Consider the following 23975-nt stretch of genomic DNA (forward strand, 5'->3'; position numbering starts at 1 on the left):
ATCCGTCACCCATTTTTTAGGGGTTTTGTGTGAAAAAGTTGCCCATAATAGAGCGGCTCACCCCGACTGTCTTAAATTTTGAATACCCCCCCCCCCCGGGTTTTGACCCCGTCCCTGCCAACAATTGAGGGCAAAATATTTCGAAATAAATTTTACTAAATATCCTTCCCCATAGTCCTAGGGCTATCAACTCCTCTTTGGAATTTCATCTCTTTCATTTTCCACCCTGTAACTTTTAGTCGTCGTTGTCATCCAAAGTTTGTTTCGTTTTCGTTGTCGTTGTCTATCCACTTTTGTGTTGAAGTAACATGTACGTACAGAGCGTTTTACTATCACTTCCGGTCCTCAATGCAAAATGGCCGAGAATGCGGACAAACCCTCGGCGAAGGGCTCCACAAAAGCACAGGAAAACAACATGAATTCTTCACTGAAAGACACGGATTCGAAAGTGACATCGCCACAGAATGGTAGCACCAATGATTCAGACAATGAAAATGATGAAAACTCGTTGAAAATCGGTGATACTTACTTGATACAGCGGCACGACAACACGTGGCGTAAGTATGGATGACGAATCGTGTACAAAGTCAATCTAAATTTAAAAGAACTGATGAGCCGCGCTGCAAGTCTGGCGCAGCTCTGAGCTGTGTGTGAGACTGTGAGTGATTGTTCTTGACGTTGTAGAAGTCTACTTGTAGACTCTAGTGTTGTGTTTTGAGTTGATGCGTGGTTCAGAATTACTTACTTATGTATAGATCTACGTAGGCCTTGTAGATTACTCTGAAAGTTAAGAAGTTAAGTTTAAGTAGGGTGTCTGATCGCGCACCCAATGTTGTGTGCTAAAACCCTTCCCATAGAGATTGTACGCTTCCCTATGTGGTCTACGTGCATTGCGCGACCATCCAAAATTGGTCAATGATTTTATGAAAAAAATTGAAATTCAAACCTTTATAACAAATGATCCTGAAGGTGAAACTCAATAAATGAGGTGTCATATGAAAGAGCAGGTTTTTCTCCATATTCCCCATAGGGGGCCACCCCCAGAATTCTAAAAATATCTTGGTCAAAACAGCGATTGAAATGTTGTTTGCATCCTAGCTCCAAAATTTGCCACTTTCCTGAGCTGCGCCCCCGCGGCTTAAGCAGGGCTAGACGTAAGGATAATATCCAGATGCTTTTTTTTTCGCTAGCCCCAAGGGATCATTTGTTATAACAGTTTGAAAATACCCTTCCCACATTTTTGGAATCAGCTAATTAGGGAGGCGTGAGCTCCGCTCAGTCCAAACCATGGTTACATCGTAACATGTGCGCTTATAGTGAATGAAAGTATGGGTGGCCGATTCTCGCCATAGAACCCGGAAGTGAATACACGTTGTAGTCAATGGCAATATCGCGGAGATTGTCTCCGCGATATTGCCATTGACTACAACGTGTATTCACTTCCGGGTTCTATAGCGGGAACGGCCACCCATACTAGTCAATGGCACATATCGCGGAGACAGCGTGGCTCAAGCTTGCAAGTCGCGCATTGGCTGAGCAACTTGCGTACGATATGCATACGCTTGCATATCGCGCGATACAGCTGTTTGGCTAAATTTAGCAAAACAACATAACTCTGCGTGTACGTCTTTTTCGTCGATTCTGAGCAAAATGCTATGAATATTTCAGCATTTTGAAGGGGCTGTATCTTTTGATAGAAACATCGGCGAGACTTGAAATTTGAAATGTATTATTCTGATTACATTTTTAATTCAAATATCAAACAAAAATGGTGAAAAACGATCCCAAATTGAAAATTGAAAAATCGTTCAGACACCCTAGTTTAAGTGAACAATAAACATGGTTATTAGGCTCATTCTGTTCATAAGTGTGAGTGTAGTGTGACCATTTCATGATTTGGATCGTGACTCTAGCGTGGAGATACGGATATCCTCGTAAACGCAGACAAAATGCGTCCTCAACAATAGGGATCGTCTACATTTTCACAGACATTTTTTTTCATCAGAGCTCTGCAGGTTTCGGCCTTCGGGTTACCAAACCGCCCACTGGCGTCGGCGATGTGAAAAATGGATTCCGCATAAGAAAATAACTCTAGATCTAGTTCACTGTCTACTTTTATGGGTTGTCCGTCCTCCTGGGGATTTTTTTGCTCATAATGTGAAAGTCTCTGTACAAAGTAGATGTAAAATGCTTCAAGAAAATCATCGCGGAATCCGTTTTTTTCAACGACAACGCGTCGATCAAAAATATGAAACGTCTCTATCAAAATCTGAACGATCCTTATTTTTGAGGACGCATCGGTCAGCATTTACGAAGACGATCCTTATTCTTGGACCAGCGCCCCTACTGCTCACTACCATGATAAGTTGATAACACATCAAAAATCTTATTCAAATAAAGGTCATGATCTAAGAGTTGGTATCTTTCTTACCTGTTTTATTAATTTTCTTATCTTTTTTGGTGTATTTCAATTATTTTTCCTAAAAACAAAGACGTGAACCTTAATTTTAACGACCGTAATGATCGTCATCAATTCATTTAAGTGAATTTAGTTCTTGCATGAATTTAATGAGGATCTGAGATTACAGTCGCTAAGCTTTACCCCGGCCTATTGTCTGTATGGCTGCCGCTGAAATGCAAAGAGATGCTGTTTACACACATAAAACTGCTAATTTGATACTTACTTAAGAATAATACTTAGTCATTAGTGTAAAAAGGTGCTTGCACAGGGAGTTTGATTGTTAAGTGACCCTCAACGCGTGCACCTTCGAATACTCAACTAATATTTGTTTTAGATTGTAACATTGTAAAAAAAAAAAGAGAAGAATTTCAGTGTTGACTCCTTGGCAAGCTAGTTCACATTGTGCACACATACTCATGTGGTATGAGAGGATTGTACAATATTAACTAGTGGCCTGCAAAGGATTAAAGATAAAGACCAGTTATGGTCATGTGATTGCATTGTGAAAGAAACGTTGTGGAATCGATCAGAAAAGGTTGATCATCTAGCATATAAGTATTGGTGTGTACTACAAGGTTCTGGAATCATCAAAACGATAAGAAATTTGGCCCAGTCTTCGTAAAGTTACAAGCACTGAACAGAGAAAGATGTATATGGGACTACGCACACGTGCGCGATACATGCGTTTATATCTCACAGTCCAATAGATAAACTAATTTACCAAATATATCGATTAGTAGGCGGTTTCCCGGCAAAATTTTTATCATCATGTATTAGTCTAAACATATTCTTTCACATGATTGGTAATAAGAGCTTCCATTTCATTTTTTGAAATTGGGGCGTTTCCAATACTGGTCTTTACCTTTAACAATATTTTTTTTTTCTTCTTCAGACAATGCCGAGATTGTGCAGACCAGAAAGAATGAACAGGATAGCAACAAGAAGGAGTATTATGTACACTACAAAGGACGTAAGTATTAAAGACCCACTGCACTACTTGTAGCTACTTGCGCCCTCTATAAAACAAACAATACCTAATCGGTGACCATTGGTCCCCATGATCCTCTTTTTCTTATGTTAACTGAGAGCTGAGTTGATGAGATAACCACCTGTCCAGTAACCTTGCAGGGCAGTCTAATCTCTCCTGTAAACTACGGCAGATAAGTTTTAAATGAAGAATTATCTTAATTCTTCTACTTTTCTTCTGTAGAACTTCGGAGTATAGTGCAGGCCATTTTGGTTTATCTTTGTACTTTATTAAAGGCATCGTTTAACAATGTTAAATCTGAGCTGCATGGCCCTACATGTTATCAGTGTCTGTTATATCATAGACGTAATACAAATGGACTTTTGACGGCAAGAGTAGTAAAAGTAATGATAGCTACCACCTGTTCTTATGTCTTACTTTCTTCTATGTTTTAAGTCTGACCGCAACGCTGCGGGCATGTTTTGATAAGCTCCGATAAGGGTCCTTTGGTCCTATGAGATCCACCGGGATTTTGCCGACCTCTATCGGCCAAGTCGCTTCGCACTGACCAATGCTTCCCACGATTTGCGCTTCTCATTTCCTGAATGAATCGTGACAGGAGAGCCTTCTGCCCATGCGCAGCTAAATACTACGTCAATAGTGCCCCGGATGTAAACATGAGGTTTACGTCCTGTTCATGCTCGCCAATCTGTAAAAAAAGCCGTTGAAATCGGTGGTTTCTTCGATTTTTTACGAATTTGTGTTGGTGTGTAGCAAACTCATCATATAAGCAAGGAAAGTCACCACAAGAGCTTACAAAATACAGTTTAAAAAGTGTTTTTTTCTCCTGTTTCCGTTAATTTCTCTGTGAAACCAACGACGTTGTGGTGATCAAAAATCCTTCGTTTGTCGAATACAATCATTTGTTATTTGTTGCGTTTGCGTGCGTTTTTTGTCTAATCCAAATTGCACACATAGTCCCATTGATAGAGATCGGCGGGTGCATGTTTTTTTCAAGTTATATTTTGGACTTGTTAATCCGAGAGTGACTGCTTTTTTTTTTCTTCCCTCAGATTTTATCTTATTTTATCTTGATGTAGGCCTACTATATGTGTACGTTTTTTTTTGAGAATCTAGGAATTAGGATAAATATCTGTGTCCGTAAATTTGGGAATTGACCATTGCAAAATATTCAACAATTCCGTCGTCTGCCACGTCGATATATGGACTGCCCATCATAATCATAAAGTTCTTCCTTATTTATGTCATCTAATGATAATCCTGCCCTTCTAATTACTTTATAAACAACACATGACTCATGAGTACGAGAAAAATATGTATTATGGAACAATACACACATCGAAATAAATAATAATTGTTAGTATAAATACAACGCTGAAAACAATAACAATAATATCGTCAGGCACAAAGACGAAAACATGTTCGCTACGACCGCATGGCGGAGAGCGCTCATACTATTTAACACTAGGTTCTCAACGATTTGAAGGAGCAGCGAACAACCCCAAATCGCGAGCTTGCTGTTGCGATTATGAAAGATTGCGCAAGTGATCGCATCCAGCTGTCGGGTTGCGGTGGGATCACCGCTGGGTTTTTGCATCGGCGCGAAATTTAAACCTTGCCGGTGGAACTCATAGGATCAAAGAAACTGCTTCGTCGATAGTCCATTCAATTACGTCTATGGTTATATGGTGTGATATTGAAGCCCTAAACAAGTTGCGGTTTTAAAGGATCAAAGTAAAAATCTTTGAGTGACCGGTTTTACCATACTCATTTTCCCAATAGACTAGTGTTACAAAAACTGTTTGGAAAACGAATTCTGAAATTTCTAATTCCAATCGTAGATATCTTGATAATCAGACAGGTGATTGGCTTGTAAAAGTCATGGGATTCATTTATGACCTATAGGTTTATAGTTATAATTACAGCATGAGCTAAATCTAGGATTTATTTTAGAATCTAAGGCGAAGTTACCCAATCCTTTTAAGTAATGCAGTTGTATATTCAGTGCGGTGGAAGATCTAGTCTCTTCCAGTCTGTTACGAAATCAGTGGGTAACTGGGGCAAATTCCTCTACCATCCCGTACACCCCCCCCCCCCCCCTCCTTGTGTAACAATCCTCTTAATCCTCTATTCAAGAAAGCAGACTGTTATTTCAAAAAACTTGGTCAACTGTCAATGCATCGTAATGGTAAAGGACACTTGCTCAACATGGAACCACTTGCCAATGATGCTTTAGTTATCCCTGTCTGAAACCCAAGAAATACTTGGATGTGAGGACAGATAATACTTGACTGAGGCAAACACACAATTTGTAATTGAAAGAATGCATGAGTAGAGAAAGCACAGGACTAAAGGTACTTTGGAAATCCTTGTTGATCTTTTTGCCCAGCTTTTTTTCAAAAGAACAGCCCCATTTTAACCTTCATGCAGTACCGGTATGTATGATGTAAATGCTTGGGGGATAAAAATTAATCCTTAGTGGGAATAGGAATTGTTATCCTTTGGATGTTTGAATGCCATATCGGGTATCAAGTTTGATGTAAAATAGGCATGTAGGATTCGGCTAAAAGGTATTCTTTCAGTCCTGAGTTTAGTTAAAGATAAAAACCAGTTATGGCCATGCGATTGCATTGTGAAAGAAACGTTATGGAATCGATCAGAAAAGGTTGATCATCTAGCATATAAGTATTGGTGTGTACTGCAAGGTTCTAGAATCATCAAAATGATAAGAAATTTGACCCAATCTTGGTAAAGTTACAAGCACTGTACACAGAAAGATGAATATGGGACTACATGACACGTGCGCGACACATGCGTTATATCTATCTGGTCCAAATATATATAATATTTTACCAAATGTATCAATTAGTAGGCGGTTTCTCTGCAAAATTTGTATCATTACGTATTAGTCAAAACATATTCTTTCACATGATTGGTAATAAAAGCTTCCATTTCATTTTTTGAGAGGGGGGCATTTCCAAAACTGGTCTTTACCTTTAAGGACTTTGGCAATTGTAGGGGAAGTGACCGCCGAGCAATCTTCACTAGAGCGTGCCTCCTTGCACCATATCAATCACAACTAATCTTGTTGGTTGTATTTGCCTGTACCCTATGCAGTCAATCGGCGCATGGACGAGTGGGTCGGGAAAGAGAAGGTGAACGTCCAACAGCCCCCCCAGGAGAGGCAGAAGTCCGAGACCGGAGACTCGCTGGACGACTCGGACAGAAAGATCACCAGGAACCAGAAGAGAAAACACGACGAGATCAACCATGTTCAGAAGGTCAGTGAGTAGGTCATCTCAGAGGACAGAGTTTTCTACATGTCCAAATGAATTGGCTTTACCTCCTCAAAATCTCACTCATTATTCTTGTTTTTTTTAAACTTTTACATAGTTGAAGACAAATCAACTAATCAAAATATATATTAAAGGACCCAAATGTGAATTAAATTACAAAACAAAAACAAAAAAACGGACCATTATGTTCATGAAAATATTGCTCTGTATATTCCACTTTGTGCGCCACCGATTATTTTGATAAAAGCCTTGTTTCTTCATCATCGGGACAATGCACAAGAGTAAAGGGATTCAAAATTCTCTGTGTACTGATTTTCCTCATATTGCTGATGTATTATTTGCAATAACATCCTGGATCAAAAAATGATGCAAGAAAGTCACTTCAACTTGATGGTTGTGGTCTACAAGAAAATTGAAAGGGAATCCTTATATGGGACGGATCACAAAAGCAATATTTTGCTCGGGATGTTATGAATATTTGAGATCCTCGCAGTATACTTTTTATGCCTCCGCCACCGAAGGTGGTGCCGGAGGCATCATGTTTTCGGGTTGTCCGTCTGTACGTCCGTCCCGTTTGACCGTTATCACAATATCTCAAGAACCATTTAAGATTTAAACTTAAGACATGGGAATAGTATTTATCACCATAGGAAGACGATCTGATTAGATTTTGGAGTACGTAGGTCAAAGGTCACAGGTCACAGAGGTCAACTTATGAAATTCCTTGTATTGAGTTTGTTAGCGCGATATCTCAAGAACCATTTGAGATTTAAACTTCAAACTTAGTGATAGTGTGTATCACTATAGGAAAACAATCTGATTACATTTTGGAGCACGTAGGTTAAAGGTCAAGGGTCATAGAGGTCAACTTATGAAATTCCATACATTGAGATTGTTATCATGATATCTCAAGAACCACTGGAGATGTAAAAACTTCAAACTTAAGGATAGTATGTATCACCATAGGAAGACGATCTGATTAGATTTTGGAGCACGTAGGTCAAAGGTCAAGGGTCACAGAGGTCAACTTATGAAATTCCATACATTGAGATTGTTATCATAATATCTCAAGAACCACTGGAGATTTAAACTTCAAACTTAATGATAGTGTGTATCACCATAGGAAGACAATCTGATTAGATTTTGGAGCACGTAGGTCAAAGGTCAAGGGTCACAGAGGTCAACTTATGAAATTCCATACATTGAGATCGTTATCGCGATATCTCAAGAACCACTGGAGAATTTTCACTTCAAACTTAATGATAGTATGTATCACCATATCATAATATCTCAAGAACCACTGGAGATTTAAACTTCAAACTTAATGATAGTGTGTATCACCATAGGAAGACAATCTGATTAGATTTTGGAGCACGTAGGTCAAAGGTCAAGGGTCACAGAGGTCAACTTATGAAATTCCATACATTGAGATTGTTATCATGATATCTCAAGAACCACTGGAGATTTAAACTCCAAACTTGTTTAAATTGCTCTATGGCGGAGGCATCATTTTCGACTGCGCGCAGTCAAAATTCCATCTAGTCTTTAAAATGTTAACGTCATTTGTTGCTGTTACAGTTTGGATGTGAGTATTACAGTATCAGAATTACCAGGTTCTTGCATCTTGACATTTTTGCCAGTGATGATTAGTTATCCCTGTCTGAAACCAAGCACAGCTTGGATTTGTAGACATTTGTACTTTTACTGAGGCATTTCTTTAAGTAAACTTGAGTTCTGGTAATTAAATTGTACTTTAAGAAAAACTGTCCAAAAGTTATTGATACCGGTATTGATTGCTCTTGAGTGTCCTGGTGTATGATAACATAAAATTTACCTGTGAAACCAGTTCATGAATTACAACGCAGTGCGCACTGAATAGTGCCAGCTCGGATATACACATGTGGGACAATGTAATTCATGGTTGCATCTTGTGACTGATGATAAAAAATTTCCTTGAATTCTGTGCGATTTGTTCCTTCAACCATTGCAGAGCTGCCAACCATTCCGTTTTTGCCGGAATTACTCCGTTTTTTCCTCCAAATTACGGTATTACGTTTTTTCTTCATAAAATATGTTTTTTTAATTTTTTAATTTTTTACATACCACGCGTCAAACAACTGCCCTAAAATGGTGATTTTATCACAAATTCAACAGAAAACTAAATTTAAAACATACTTGAAAAGAAAAATATTCTCAAAAAGAATGAAATGCCGATAATACCAATTTGTTCCTTCAACCATTGCAGAGCTGCCAACCATTCCGTTTTTGCCGGAATTACTCCGTTTTTCCTCCAAATTACGGTATTACGTTTATTCTTCATAAAATATGTTTTTTTAATTTTTTTACATACCACGCATCAAACAACTGCCCTAAAATGGTGATTTTATCACAAATTCAACAGAAAACTAAATTTAAAACATACTTGAAAAGAAAAATATTCTCCAAAAGAATGAAATGCCGATAATACCAAAATAACCACCAAAAAAAATTCCTGCTTGTATGGAAAAAACAGCATGATGAATGAACATTTCTGCATTGGAAGTTTTGTTTTCATGAATTCCCTTTTTTTTGCTTGAAATTCCTTTTTTTTGCCATCATGATTCCTTATTTTTGCCATCATGATTCCTTTTTTTGGTCGCACAAGGTTGGCAGCTCTGCCATTGGTATAACTAGAAATTACATGTAGTGGGAGTTACATAGACACACAAGTGATGTATTTAGTTAACCATTATCACAATTTAAATGTTGTGAGGTTGTGTCTCCAGCTTATTTTGTCTGTTATTGCATCATAACAAATATTTTTCCTGTCTTCCCCTTTGTGTTCGCAGAGCTTTGCAGAAATGGATCCAACGACAGCTGCATTGGAAAGAGAGCATGAAGCTGTGAGTGTGGACATCTGTACTTTATTTTCATTTCCTAATTTTGATTCGTACATTTCAAATCTTAAATGACTGGTGTATCTTGACGACTTTTCAAGATTACAGAAAATACAACTTTAGTGTTTCAGAAAAATCATTAGAATCAGCTACTAATAGATTTTTCAGATAAGTATAATGCTCTCTATCTGAGATATTTTTATGATGCACGCTATTTTATCAAACCGCTATGAATTTTAAATGATTATTTCTGGTCAAGTCCAAGGTATTATCTCCCTTACGATACCAGCATCATCAAGGTGTGCTACTAGTGGATCGGACCAAGTAAAAAGGAAAGTGACACTTGCGGTGTTAATATCTGCCAATTCTTCTTAATCCTTGGTAACAATGGGACAGTAAAACGACCGAAAACCTCAGACCTTGCTGATAAAACTAACATTGTCAGGATGTTAGCTTCAGGCTTGAAAGGCTTCCAGTATGTCTTTGGCAATCATCCAGTGGCACTTGCTTATGATGCTTTAGTTATCCCTGTCTGAAACCCAAGTACTACTTGGATGTGAGGACAGATTGTACTTTTTCTGAGTTAGCCAACCAATTACATTGATTCAAATTAATGTTTATTGTTTATGTATTTCATATACATCAACACATATAAATTTAGAATCTTTTAACTTTAGATGCAGGGAGATGAGATGTTAACTCAAATTCTCATCTCCTTGCTTTGTGTGTACAGGAATATGACATTCATATATATACAGTATGTATGCATGGTCCCATTAAAGGGGAAGTCCACCCTGAAATTAAGTTAGTTTTAATAGGAGTAGAAAAATGAGAGAAACAAGTCAGTGAAATTTGAGCAAATTCCGATTAAAAATAAGGAAGTTAGGATTTTTGAAGTTGTGATCAATCAAACACAAATTGGCAACTCGATGACGTATCATGCAAGCTCAACTTCCATTTGTTCAGTACTAAAAAAATCTAAAATTTTCATTTTCCCTCAAGAAAAATTTCAACCATACATGCACCCTAAATATAATAATTGCAAATATGTTTCTATACTCCCCCTGCAAGGAACAAATATATATTCCGTCATCAATAACGAAGAAAACATGATTTTATGGAATATTATGCACAAAGCAAATGAAGGAGAGCTTGTATAATAAGTCACAGAGTTGCCAATTTGTATTTGATTGATCACAACTTCAATAATTCATAACTTTCTTATTTTCATTCAGAATTTGCTCAAACTTTCACTCACCTGATTTTCTTATTATTCTGCCTCTATCGAAACAAACTTATTTTGGGGGTGGACTTTCCCTTTAAAAAAAAGTAGTCACAAACAAACTTTGTGAAGAAGAGGTGAAAATTGTTCAGTTTCCAAGATAAATACCTGACATGCCAGTGTGCTACATTTTTGTCCAGGTGGTTATTACCAAGGTATTCATGTTGGAGTGCCAGAAACATCACAGCATGACAGACATGAGCACTGTACATGATAGTACCATCAGAGATGCCAACCAGTACGATTATTAGAGTGAAATACGATAATACGATATCACCTCTTAAAATACGATTTTTCATTTTTCATAAAAAAAGAAAAAGGAAAGATAAAATCCCCATAAAAACCGTGGAATCGCATAGAAAGATGTACAAGTAAACCCACAACCCCAACTCAACAAAATTTGACTTACAATTTTCTCATTAAATTTTAATGAAAGAGCAAACATTTTACTTGACCGTTCTTACCAGTATAACATTTTCCTGAAATTTTACTGGCCCAGGTCCAACGTGCCAATGGTAGTGTCGAGTTTACGTGAAAATCTGATTTTTTTTTTAAGGATACTCAAGTCTGTTTTTTTTTTGTCAAGAGGATGGCATCTCTGCACCATTGTTGATGTTGAAATTACCAGCACTATAAAAATATCTCGTCTTTATTAGGTTTTAACCTCTGTCATTTTCTCATGCCCAGATTACCAAAGTCAAGTACGTCAACAGGGTTCAGATAGGCAAGTACGAGATCGATGCTTGGTACTTCTCGCCTTTCCCGGACGACTACGGCAAGCAAGCCAAGCTCTGGATCTGTGAATACTGCCTTAAGTACATGAGATTTGAGAAGACCTTTAGGAAGCACCTGGTGAGCAGAGTCTAGATTCTCTAGAAAAACCTTCAGATCCTTTGCAAAATTAACATTACACACAAATTTGAGCTTTGTCTTGATGAAGTTGCAAGCTAGAATGACTCTATAAACCTCCACTACCACACCCTATAGCTCATCATAGCCTACAACCCTCTTTCAAAGAAGCAGAGTGCTTGTAAAATTTTTAAAAATCTGTCAATGCATTGTAATGCTGTAGGACATTTGTTTAATCACACAGGGAAACTTGCCAATGATGCTTTAGTTATCCCTGTCTGAAATTCTGAGAAATACTTGGATGTGAGGACAGCTAGTACTTTTCTGAGGCAACTTCACAATTTGTAATTGGAAGAGCGCAAGGGTAGAGAAAGCCCAAGGACTAAATACTGAACGTTACATAACATTTACACAGATAACACACAAATTGGAACTTTGTCTTGACGAAGGCCCAAGTTGGAATGACTCCACAAACCTCCACTACCAAACCTTACTCTGCAATACCTGCAAATTATTCCTAATTCTATGCATAATTACTTCTTACTCTTAGACAGCAGTCCTTACCTAACATAAGAATGCATACATATAACGAGACAAATATCATTTGCCAGCTACACAACGGTAATGCAGGCAAAATGAATTATTGATTACTGTTATTGTTGTATAGCTCATACTCAGCAACACCTACAAATTATTCCTAATCCTATGCATACATTTAAGGAGTCAAATAGCATTTGCCTGCTACACAACAATAACGCAGGTAAAATAAATTATTGGTAAATGTTAATTGTTGTATTTTATTTGTTCCAGGGTGATTGCTTATTGAAGCAGCCTTCAGGTATAGAGATCTACAGGAGAGGCTCCATCTCAGTGTACGAAGTCAACGGAAAAGACCACAAGGTATTTATACAAATATTCCTTGCACAGTATCTGATAAGTGGTCTAGTGATTGAGCAAGAACGGCATAGCTCAGAGTCAAATAATGTGCATCCTACTGACTCTGTGTCACGGTGATTCACAGGAGTTAAAGCCTATCTGCAATAGTATGGCCAGGAGGGATTAGACCTCCCTGCAAGGTCACTGACCGGTGGTTATCTCATCAAATCAGCTCTCAATTAAGATAAGAAAAAGGGGATCATGGGGACCAAGTGTCACCGATTAGGCATTGTTTGCTATAGAGGGCGCAAGTAGCTATAAGTAGTGCAGTGGGGCTTTGAAAACTCTTTGAACTTGAAAATTAAGTTTGATTTAGAGTACAACCAGGGGGTCTAAATACATTTGCAAAACCTTTTGATTCAGAGTTTTAGAAAATATACCATTGATATAAAACAATAAAAAAGGAAACATTGCTGCACAGACGTTTTGCGTTTATGGCATTTGATGTAGGGTATTTGTAAATAGTACATATAATACTTTAATTAACAATATTTTGAAAAGTTAGTTTTCCATACAAATTCGATCATTTGCAGCTTTTCTAATCATTATACAGTTTTTGGACATATGACTTTTGATATGAAAAGTGTAGCTATAAAAGAATGATACCAGTGTTGCCACTTTGTGAAGATAGCTGATCAATCACCCATGAACAAATTCCAGCTCAGCATGAATTCAAGCCATGTACATTCCTAACGAGTTACGAGAGTGGTTACAATGATATTGGAAAAGAGTGTAACAGTGTTTGTATTTAGGTAAAAATGAAATCAAACTATCTACTTCTGACTACTTGACCTTTCTTGCCAATGATGCTTTAGTTATCCCTGTCTGAAACCCAAGTACCACTTGGATCTGAGGAGAGATAATACTTTTCTGAGGCAAAGAGAACATGCTTGATGACTCTCAAGCAGATATGTGTTTTAGAGGAATTAGGCAGTTTAGTGCACTAAGTGCAGGGTTTATTTCAAAATACTCAATCATTTGACACCTGAATATCTGAATGACACCCTCCAAATATATATACATCAACTCGTAATCTTTGCTCAGCAACCGACACATGTAAACTTATCACTCCCAAATCTAGACTCTCAGCAGCTGAAAAACGTTTTGCAGTACCTGCATCGAAGACTTGGAACAGCATCCCTCTTCCCATAATTACCTGTCTTGCCACCTGCAAAAGTTCCTTCAAAACTTCCCTTTTTCCCCATTGATCTATGTGATATACTTCATGTAAGACTGTACATTTTTTTCTTTGTATATTTGTATTTGTAAGCGCTATGGTACTTATTGTTTTTAGTGCTCCTAAATATTCAATATTATTATTATTATTATTAATACTTTTCTCACTCGCAGCTGTACTGCCAAAACATGTGTCTACTTGCCAAGCTCTTCCTGGATCACAAGACGCTCTACTTTGACGTAGAGCCATTCCTCTTCTACATCCTGACAGAGGTTGACAGACACGGCGCCCATCTCGTTGGATTCTTCTCAAAGGTAACATACACTATGAACATGACGTACTAAGAAAGCGGACAAAATATACAGTTCCTCATTCTACCCTCAACAATTGCTACATGGTAGACAAAAGAAGATCCCTTCACTGCTATTATGTAAAAATCTGTAGAACAGGTGTCACATGCATATTCACCTGTTCTACACATTGTTACATACCAGCAGTGAAGGGATGTTTCCTTTGTCTACCATAGCAATTGTTGAGGGTAGAAGGAGGAACTGTATATTTTGTCCGCTTTCTTTTTCCGTCATGTTCATAGTGATAGAATGGTCTCATTGTAAGGTCAAACCTGTCGATTAAGGTCACCAAAATATATACTTCCAAATACTTGACCTTTCTTGCCAATGATGCTTTAGTTATCCCTGTCTGAAACCCCAAGTACTACTTGGATCTGAGGATATATTGTACTTTTCTGAGGCAAAGAGATGACTAAAACCCTTTGAAGGTTGAATTATTTTCCTTGTTTTTAGGAACTTTACATTTACATCAATATATCTATTTAGATTAAGACTAAGTAAAGAAATATTTTGATGGCATTGCGTTCTTTACATGTTTAGGATTTTTTCATGATTATATTTGTGTAGATTCATGTATATGATTTTTAAATGGTAAAGTTCCTGCATTCTTCATGTTTTTAGGTACTTTAAATCAATGTGTCTTTGTAGATCACGACCAGTTATTAAAAAGCTGTATTTTTGTTGGGTTGTTGTAAAATGGTGATTGTAAATATTTATGTGTAGTTCAGTGGTCATTTGAGAAATGGTGAAGCAGTCTCCGTGTAGAGAGGCCTGCAGAAAAGGGTCCATTTCTGCGAAGGAAGATCTTTGTTGGAAAGATCACAGGGGACATGCACAAGACCACTTAGGTAATTGTAGTAAAAAAAAAGTGTAGTTAAATGGTCATTTGATACACTGAAGTTTGTATATAAAAATAGCTCAAGGGAGGCAAGAATAATGCTCCTTATAGGCAGGTGGTCTTTAAGTACAGGTTCCTTTAGTACAGGTTTCAATGAGAACTGATACTCAAGGGAAATTAAAATGTGGTCTTTGTAGACGGGCGGTTATTCTATACTGGTGGTCGCTACAGCAGGTTTGACTGTTAATGATTAATTTGTCTTTTTTCTGATGATTTTCAGGAGAAGGAATCGCCGGATGGTAACAACGTAGCTTGCATTCTCATCTTACCTCCATTCCAGAGGAAAGGATATGGCAAATTCCTCATCGCATTCAGTAAGTTTGAAATCCTTCCCCTTCTATCACCAACTTTTCCCTGATATCTGATAAAATTCATTCTAGCGGGACTGCACAATTTATAGCTACTTGCGCCCTCTATATAGCAAACAATGCTTTAGCGATACCCGTTTGTCCCCCATGATCCCCTTTTTCTTATGTTTAGAATTGAGAGCCGAATCGATGAGATGACCACCTGTCATTGACCGCACAATCCGGTCTAATCCGCCCTGGCCAAATTAGTGCAGACAGGCTTTAAAGGAACAGGACTTTATTATGCCAAGAACTGTGTCAAACCTTTTCATGTTTGTTAATCTTACAGTGCTTTTTAAGTGAAAATTTTCATGTCGGTACATGTTATTGATTCCTATTTTATGCTTCAAAAATATGGTAATGAGCTCAGGTCTGGATAGTGCTTTAACTGCATCTATTTTACTAACGTACTGTTGTCATAATAGAACTTAACAAAGTCGGGAGGAATTCTGTCTCTAAAGCACTCTCTTCCGATTAGATGGTCTTTCAAAGCTAGAGGAGTGTGTCAGTGCTTAATAAAGTTATAAGGAATTCTTTAAGCAAAGGGCAGTATTTGTATTTTGAAGAAAATAAAATCAAACTATCTACTTTTAACTACTTGACCTTGCCAGTGATGCTTTAGTTATCCCTGTCTGAAACCCAAGTACTACCGTACTTGGATGTGAGGATATATTGTACTTTTCTGAGGCAAAGAAGGTTGAATTATTTTCGTTGTTTTTAGGAACTTTATCTTTTTAGAATGGAATTTTTTAATGGTATTGAGAAATTGCAAGGAATTCTTTATTTTAAGCAAAGGACAATGTAGATTCTCTCTTCCTCTCTTAGGTAATGAGTTGTCCAAGCTATAAAAAATTGTCGGCTCGAGAGTAATTCATAAGGAATTATATATTTGAGTCGATGTTTAATTGAGTTTCTCTTTCTATTGTTAGGTTATGAGTTGTCCAAGTTAGAGAACTGCGTTGGCTCACCGGAGAAACCACTATCTGATCTTGGGAAGCTAAGCTATCGCAGCTACTGGTCTTGGGTTCTCTTGGAGATTCTGAGGGACTTCAAAGGAACTTTGTCCATCAGAGACCTAAGGTGAGTGAAATCAGAGAAAGAGAGAGAGAGAGAGAGAGAGGGAAAGAGAGAGAGAGAGAGAGAGAGAGAGAGAGAGAGAGAGAGAGAGACAGATGGACAGAGAATGAGCTAGGCTTCTCTCATAATTCTTTGTGTAGTAGAAAATAGTCTGAAGATATTGGTTTTCGTTGCTCCTACGAAACATGAGAAGTTTCAGAAAGAAATTATCAAGGGTGAACAATTATGACTATGATGACAAGTATAATGATAATGATGTCTCCTGCAATGACTTACTGCTATGACTATCATGATCATGACTGGGGTCATAATTTTGCCAAACATTTCAAGAACCCACAATTATTTGTACTGCTACAATGACTGCAAGTCTTTACATAGAAAGACTTAACTGTACACAAAATATATTTATGCTGGTGATACTGCTCAAAGAAATTTCCATGAAGTATAGATGTAGCCATCACAAAATACAAGTTGCAATTTGTGCAAACTTAAAGACACTTGCCAATGATGCTTTAGTTATCCCTGTCTGAAACCCAAGAAATACTTGGATGTGAGGATAGATAGTACTTTACTGAGGCAATGTTGAAATAGTAGACTATCTTGAGGTATTACTACCTGTGTTTAAAAAAAGAATCTTAGATAGTTTGTAGTGGAATAGACAAAAGTGATATTCAGAAGATGATAATGATATGTTGACCTTATTTGCAAGTAATACGCTATAGATGATTTGATTTGTCATTTGGGTCTATCATTTTGGGGAGACTGCTAATCAAGTAGGTTAAAGGTAAGACAAAGTTTTGGGGAATTTAGAAAATTGGGTGGATAGTGATTCTTTACAATTTTGATATATTTGGATGCCCCTGTGGATATATTATAAGCACTAGAAATTTAGCCCCTAAAGCACCTCTGCTTTTGAGAAAAATTGAATATAACAATTTACTGGTGCTCCCGGTAAATTTTAATAAATTTCAAATAGCGCCTAGAGCCGAACAATAGTAGCATGTGACCATGAAAATCTCAGAATATGTAGTTGTGATATATAATTTTCAAACGGGAATAGATAATCGGTCGATTTTAGCCAAGAAACATTGTTTTATAGCTTAATTAATAGCTTGACCTTGAGAGGGAGCTATACAACAAAGAGTTTATTATTCACAATTTTATAACTTCGGACCCGAATTCAACCGCGACAACGATCATTGAATATTGTAGGATCGCATATGCTTCCAATATGTTCATTTGTACCAAATTCAAGATCCCATACCAAAACTTTGTATTACCTTTAAAGGTAAAGACCAGTTATGGTCATGCGATTGCATTGTGAAAGAAACGTTGTGGAATCGATCAGAAAAGGTTGATCATCTAGCATCTAGCATCTGCAAGGTTCTGGAATCATCAAAATGATAAGAAATTTGGCCCATTCTTTGTAAAGTTACAAGCACTATACACAGAAAGATGTATATGGGACTACCCTATATCTCTCACAGACCATGATAGAAACAAATTTACCAAATATATGAATTAGTAGGCGGTTTCCCGGCAAATTTTTTATCATCATGTATTAGTCAAAACATATTCTTTCACATGATTGGTAATGAGAGCTTCCATTTCATTTTTTGAAACTGGGGCGTTTCCAATACTGGTCTTTACCTTTAACATCAACAGTTCATCAAGACGGACTAGAGAATCAATGCCTTACTCTCACCTAAGAGCAGAAGAGATCGCATATCGTCTATTTGGAGCCAGAAGGGCATTGGCTTTATGTAAAAGTATATTAGTGAATGCCTTTCTGGCTCTCAACAGAAGATGAATTGTTTCTTTAGCAAAATCCTTGCTTTAGACATGCAAGCGTTGACTATGAAACATGAGACAATGCTTCCTTGCATCTGTAAGATATTCATGCATGTACATGTCTTCTGTATTTTATTATTCTCTCTTTCTCTCATCTATTCAGCTTCTCTGTTCCTCTACTTATATATTTCTATCATAATAATAATAAACATGCTTTATTGAGCCCCCTCTGCACTAGCTTGACATAGAGGGATTAGACTTCCTTGCAATGTCACTGGCAGGTGGTTATCTCATCAAATCAGCTCTCAATTAACGTAAGAGAAAGGGCATCATGGGGGATCAACGGGTACTGGCTAGGCATTGTTGGCTGTATAGAGGGCGCAAGTAGCTACAAAGTGGTGCAGTGGGGCTTTAAACCATTTTGTTTTTCTGTATTCCCTTATCCCCTCTCTAGCCAAATGACGAGCATCACGCAACCGGACATCATCAGCACCCTCCAGGCTCTCAACATGATCAAGTACTGGAAGGGGCAGCACGTGATCTGCGTCACCCCCAAGCTGGTGGAGGAACACCTCAAGAGCGCCCAGTACAAGAGGCCCAGACTGACGGTGGACACCAGCTGTCTCCGGTGGCAGGCCCCCAAGAAACCCATGCTCCACTCAAGAGGACAGAAGATGAAGAAGTGAGAGAGAGAGAGGAGTTCCTGGATTTTTTAGAAGATCAGTCAGTCACTAAGACTATGAAGGGAATTTCTTCTTAAAAGGGAGTTTGTTTTCGAAGGTATTTTCTGAAGAAGTGATGTATCCGCTGATGATAATCTGCAAACTATTTTGGAAGATATGTTTGTCAAGAGGAGTGCGGATGGTCATATATAATGAGAGGTAGATTGACAGGAAGTTGCACTTAAAGATAATTTTCAAAGGTTGTTCTCAGATATTCTTAATTGTCAAAGGTATTTTAGAAGAAACAATTCTCGAAAGATATCTATTCAACTTCCCTGTTCTTTGACGCTATATAAGAATACCCTCCCAAAGGATTGACATCCTCCCCACCACGTCTGATAATTCTGATCCACTTTGTGTTCTGATAATGATGTGTGATTGTCAAAGATATTTCTGAAGAAGTGACGAGATGTTCCTGATTCAGAAAGATATCTAATTGTCCAAGGTAGTATGATTCTCAAAGGCATCTAATTGTCAAGGTCTTCTGCGAAGAAGTTGTTCTCCAAAAATATCTAATTGTCTGTGGTATTTTCTGAAGAAGTGTTGTAGTGTCTTTGGATAGAAATCTGCACAACGTTTTGGAATATATGGTAGTTCACAGGATTCTAGGTGTTCACAGAGAAAAGAAGAGAAAAGGAGCCATTTGTTGTCGGTAACGATGTGTGATTGTCAAAGATATTTCTGAAGAAGCGGCGAGATGTACCTGTTTCAGAATGATAATGTAGGAGATTCATGTGTCTGTTAAAGAGACTGGCTTTTACCAGAGAGCTGTTGACACGAATGATAGGAACTTTTAGAAGATATAAGACTATCAAATTTTGAAATAAATAGATTTCCTGTATGATCATTGATGTAATCTTTCAAGATATTGATGCCGTTTGTCTGTCAAGGATACTATCATTGTCAAATGCAGTTCTGGATAAGTGAAGAGGTATCTCTGAAAGGATGTGGTTGTAACCTTCCAGGGGATTCATCTGAGAAGGATACTCTGGCAGTTCCGAGAGAATTGTTGAATGGGAAAGAAAGCATTTTTTTCTTTGTAAGAGATATTAAAGTATCACAGGTAGTGTCTTTGTGGTTAAGGAGTAATAGAATTATTCATATTATACAGTCAACCTTATCCTGACATTTCATTTTCCGTCAATGTCATTTGTCTAGGAGTTGAGCTATAAAAGTGATTAAATGATATTCAACATACACTTTGTAGGGGACTGTTGATCATTACACTGAACTGGTCTTATTCCAAAAGTCCAGGAGCTCTACCGATTACCAATGCTTATCTATCTTCTTCTGTTGAATAGCAGGAGATGGATGGTGGTTAAAACAAGAATACTTGTTTATTCAGTGGTGTAGATTAATACAAGTATAAGGCTCTTTCTTGTTAAAGTCCAAATTTGATAAACTGTTATGTAAGGTGATATCAGAGGAATTTTGTTAAATCCAAAGCAGTATTCTAATGTGTGCTCTTTTAATTTTCGACTATCAGTTTGTGAGGGATTCACGGTGTATGGTATGTTGTACCAAATTGTAAGAAAGCCACTTTAACTCTTATTAGGAAAGCAACTTTTACTCTTATTAGGAAAGCAACTTAGGGGACCTACAGTTTCAAGTCCTTGCCATGGGATAGCTTACCCAAGTGCATTCCTGTACTTGCTTTTGAAGCTTGGACCTCTCTATTATGTGGAGGTGTGGTGGTCTAGTGGATACGTCACCGGACTAAGGATCACAAGGTCCGCGGGTTCGAGTCCCGCCGTGGCACCTAATGTCCTTTGGCAAGACATTTAATCTCCATTTGCCACACTCGACCCAGGTGATGTAAATGGGTACCTGGTAGGAATTAATTCTTTGAAATGCTACATCGCCGTAATGGCAGCCATGCTAAAGCCAGGGTAATAAATGTGGAGCGCCAGGAGTGTCAAGTCTGACAGATATGAGCGCTATACAAGAACCCATTATTATTATTTCAAAGCCATGTAGCCCAAGTTACCGTTACATATTTTTATGTGTGTTCTGACAATAATTCTAAAACGCCCCTATTATATATCAGTGATTTATATCCATGAAGATTTCAATCATTTACCTTCGTGTAACCATTATACAGTTGTATCTAAAAAAATGTGAATCTTATTAAATCCTTATATTGAACTGAAATTTGATATTTTAAATTTTTTTATGAAATGAGATATGGACATGGCGTTATTTGATTCGTCTACATGTTAGAGTGTAAGATTTGGAACCTGGTATTCAGAAGGATAACTGTAGTGTTAGGAATCGCTCTTTACTTTTACAAGTGTTCCATTTTCATGCATTTGTTTTGTTTTTATGTTTTTGAAGGATCAGGTTAGTGGTACCCACATGGGTATCATTAATTTTCATCTGTTTTGTTATGAACTACATTTATTAAGATATTGTGAATTTTACAGGAGTGATCCTTCATTTTTTTTTTTAAATACATGGACCATGGAAGCATCGCACATTTTTTAACCCAGCTAATTTTGGGGTTGTTTCTGTTTATTTTGTTTCATTTTTGTTGTTGTGTATATCATTGCCAGTAAACAATTGTACATTGTTACCCTGTAGATACATTATGTCATGTAGATATCTATAAAAGGACATGTTATTTTAGTATTATGTATATAGCGCTTTGTGCATATGTGAATCATTCAGAAGTTGTGAATAAATTTCTTACAAAAACAAATCAAATCTTCATATTTGTTATTACAAATCTCATATACCCTATAATTAAGTCCTCAATATTGAAGAGGAAACCCAAATCTCCACACGATATTCGCAAATTGTGCGAGTGGTTCAGTTTCATACTGCAAAATAAATGAATGGCAACCAACTTGCTTTGATGTTGTGAATATTTCTGGATTTACAGTATATTTGTCGAGAGATGTAGGGTGTCTTTCCATGTTACTGTAATTATGCTCTGCATCTACCGTTCCTCAACACGATATTTGGTTAATCCCATTGTGAATTATTTAAGAAACTGGATAGCAAAGGATGTTGTGTGTCAAGGCAAGGGCCATGCACACTGATATTGTTGAGATCCGAGTCTAGTTCTGGTCGTAGTTTGCCAAAAAGTGAAAAATCTAATTAAAAGTTCTTTGCATTAATCTACAAATATTTTAAGAAGTTCAGTTTCCTCAAAATTAAATTCCACAACTGAACAATGTGAAAAGTTCACCTTAAAGGGATAGTTGGGTTCTGTTTTCAGACCGTAAATGCCTTCAAAGTGCATGTTTATTGCTCTTATTAATATCTATGACATATCTAGTGCCCTTTTAGGACCTAAAAATGCTATGAAGGTAATTTTAGACCCCAAAATGTGTGAAATTTAGCCAATACGATCGTACCAATTCAGCTCCACTTTCCCCAAAATATGGTCACCGTTAATTAATTAATTAAAAATAACAATACATGGGCCGGCTGGTTGTGCGTAATATAACCAACACGAAAATGCCAACATCGACATTGGCTGAAATACGACGTAAACGGCGCTATTTCGTTTTTTCAACGGCTTTTTCAAATTATCTAATATTTACACAAGTATTAGAAATCGTTATATTTATGGATAAAAAAAAAAAAGATGATTTTGTCTTTTAAATTGGATGTTCTTTCAAGTTTGACACTCATTTTTTCATTATCTCACAAAAAAAATATTTTGTGTAGCGCCCTCTGCAACAGAACTCAACTATCCCTTTAATAATATTTGTGTTGTTTGATTTGTTATCAGTCAAACAGTAAAATGCATTTACAGCACTTAACACCTAGTTCAAGAAATTGGCACCAAACATAAAATGAATATCGTAGATGAGATGAATTACATGTGAAATTAATCATTTATTGCACAGAATCAGACAATGTTACAAATCTTGCAAACAAATATTACATTTGCTTTTACATCAGTTTCTTGAATAATAAACACAAGAATTTCAAAAGGCACTCCTGTCGAAGGGGATATTCAGGTTGGCCTTGTATATATATACTAATAACCCTTATTTTTATTTTATTGATGTTCATTTATCCGTATACAACTTTTCAGGCAAATATTTACAAGAAGAGTTATGAAATAGCATGCAAAAGATAGGAACAGTATTTTAAGTACGTCTCCTTTAAGATGTGTATTTAGATTTCAGTGGAAAGCATTCATTTGAATCTCTAGAGACACAATTAGGAATACAGTGCATTTTGAATGCATTTACACAGAAATTTCCATAAAAAGAGAGAGTAAAGTAATCTAGGATTCATTCCTCCAAAATAGAATTGATTGGCAGCTATGGGAGAGCAGATTTGTTCTTCTTCTCAGTTAACATCATCAAACTGAATCAAAGAAACATGAAAATATATTTCATTGCCAACTGATGGAATAGAATTTCCACTTAAAAAATATATCCAATCAAAGCTTCATTAAACAAATGTTTTACAAATGTACAAAGGAGAATATATACAGGTAATTCGTCCATATTGTTTTTAACAATCGCACATTTGTACAGTATCATAATCTACACACAATTCAAGGCATAAATTAATAGGCTAAAGTTCCAGGCTCAAGTTGATAATACAGTCAAACCTGTCTATAGCGACCACCCAAGGGAAACACAAAAAGTGGCCTTTGTAGACAGGTGGTCTCTGTAGACAGGTTCCTTCAGTACATGTTTCAATGAGAAACCATTTTCAAGGGAAACAACAAATGTGGCCTTTGTAGACAGGTGGTCTTTGCAGACAGGTGGTCACTAAAGCAGGTTTGACTGTACATGTATTGGTAAATGATATATATCGCCATACATTCTTGCATTTGTTTGTCGATAGCACATAATAATACATGTTTGTATCTTCTTACAACAGAAAGCACATAACACATACAAGAATACTGAGAGAATGATGTAATGGGGACCCAGCATTTACTCTGTCGACATTTG

At 37.1% G+C, this 23975-nt stretch overlaps 1 protein-coding gene and 3 non-coding genes across 4 annotated transcripts; all 4 read left to right on the plus strand.

The window, feature by feature from the left end:
- The first annotated feature begins 336 nt into the window (after nt 1-336).
- LOC585201 (histone acetyltransferase KAT8) lies at nt 337-19104 on the plus strand. Its single transcript, XM_030979737.1, has 10 exons — nt 337-557; nt 3354-3431; nt 6567-6730; nt 9574-9627; nt 11591-11755; nt 12563-12652; nt 14039-14179; nt 15334-15427; nt 16390-16540; nt 18783-19104. The coding sequence occupies exons 1-10, from the start codon at nt 356-358 to the stop codon at nt 19012-19014; spliced, it is 1371 nt and encodes a 456-aa protein (XP_030835597.1). The 5' UTR covers nt 337-355; the 3' UTR covers nt 19015-19104.
- Nucleotides 13484-13569, plus strand: LOC115922026. Its single transcript, XR_004063286.1, has one exon. It is a non-coding gene; the product is annotated as a small nucleolar RNA R38 (small nucleolar RNA).
- LOC115922023 lies at nt 14535-14621 on the plus strand. The gene has a single exon (XR_004063283.1). It is a non-coding gene; the product is annotated as a small nucleolar RNA R38 (small nucleolar RNA).
- LOC115922029 lies at nt 16063-16153 on the plus strand. Its single transcript, XR_004063289.1, has one exon. It is a non-coding gene; the product is annotated as a small nucleolar RNA R38 (small nucleolar RNA).
- Nucleotides 19105-23975: the final 4871 nt, after the last annotated feature.

Source organism: Strongylocentrotus purpuratus, unplaced genomic scaffold, assembly GCF_000002235.5.
Source record: "Strongylocentrotus purpuratus isolate Spur 01 unplaced genomic scaffold, Spur_5.0 spur5_scaffold_10, whole genome shotgun sequence".
Taxonomy (NCBI): domain Eukaryota; kingdom Metazoa; phylum Echinodermata; class Echinoidea; order Camarodonta; family Strongylocentrotidae; genus Strongylocentrotus; species Strongylocentrotus purpuratus.

Bases quoted from the DNA above. Each gene is read 5' to 3' on its own strand.
- LOC585201 (XM_030979737.1), top strand. From the start codon at position 356: ATGGCCGAGAATGCGGACAAACCCTCGGCGAAGGGCTCCACAAAAGCA. The intron at 15,428-16,389 runs GTAAGTTTGAAA...TTCTATTGTTAG, and splicing joins CAAATTCCTCATCGCATTCA to GTTATGAGTTGTCCAAGTTA. The intron at 16,541-18,782 runs GTGAGTGAAATC...TCCCCTCTCTAG, and splicing joins TTGTCCATCAGAGACCTAAG to CCAAATGACGAGCATCACGC.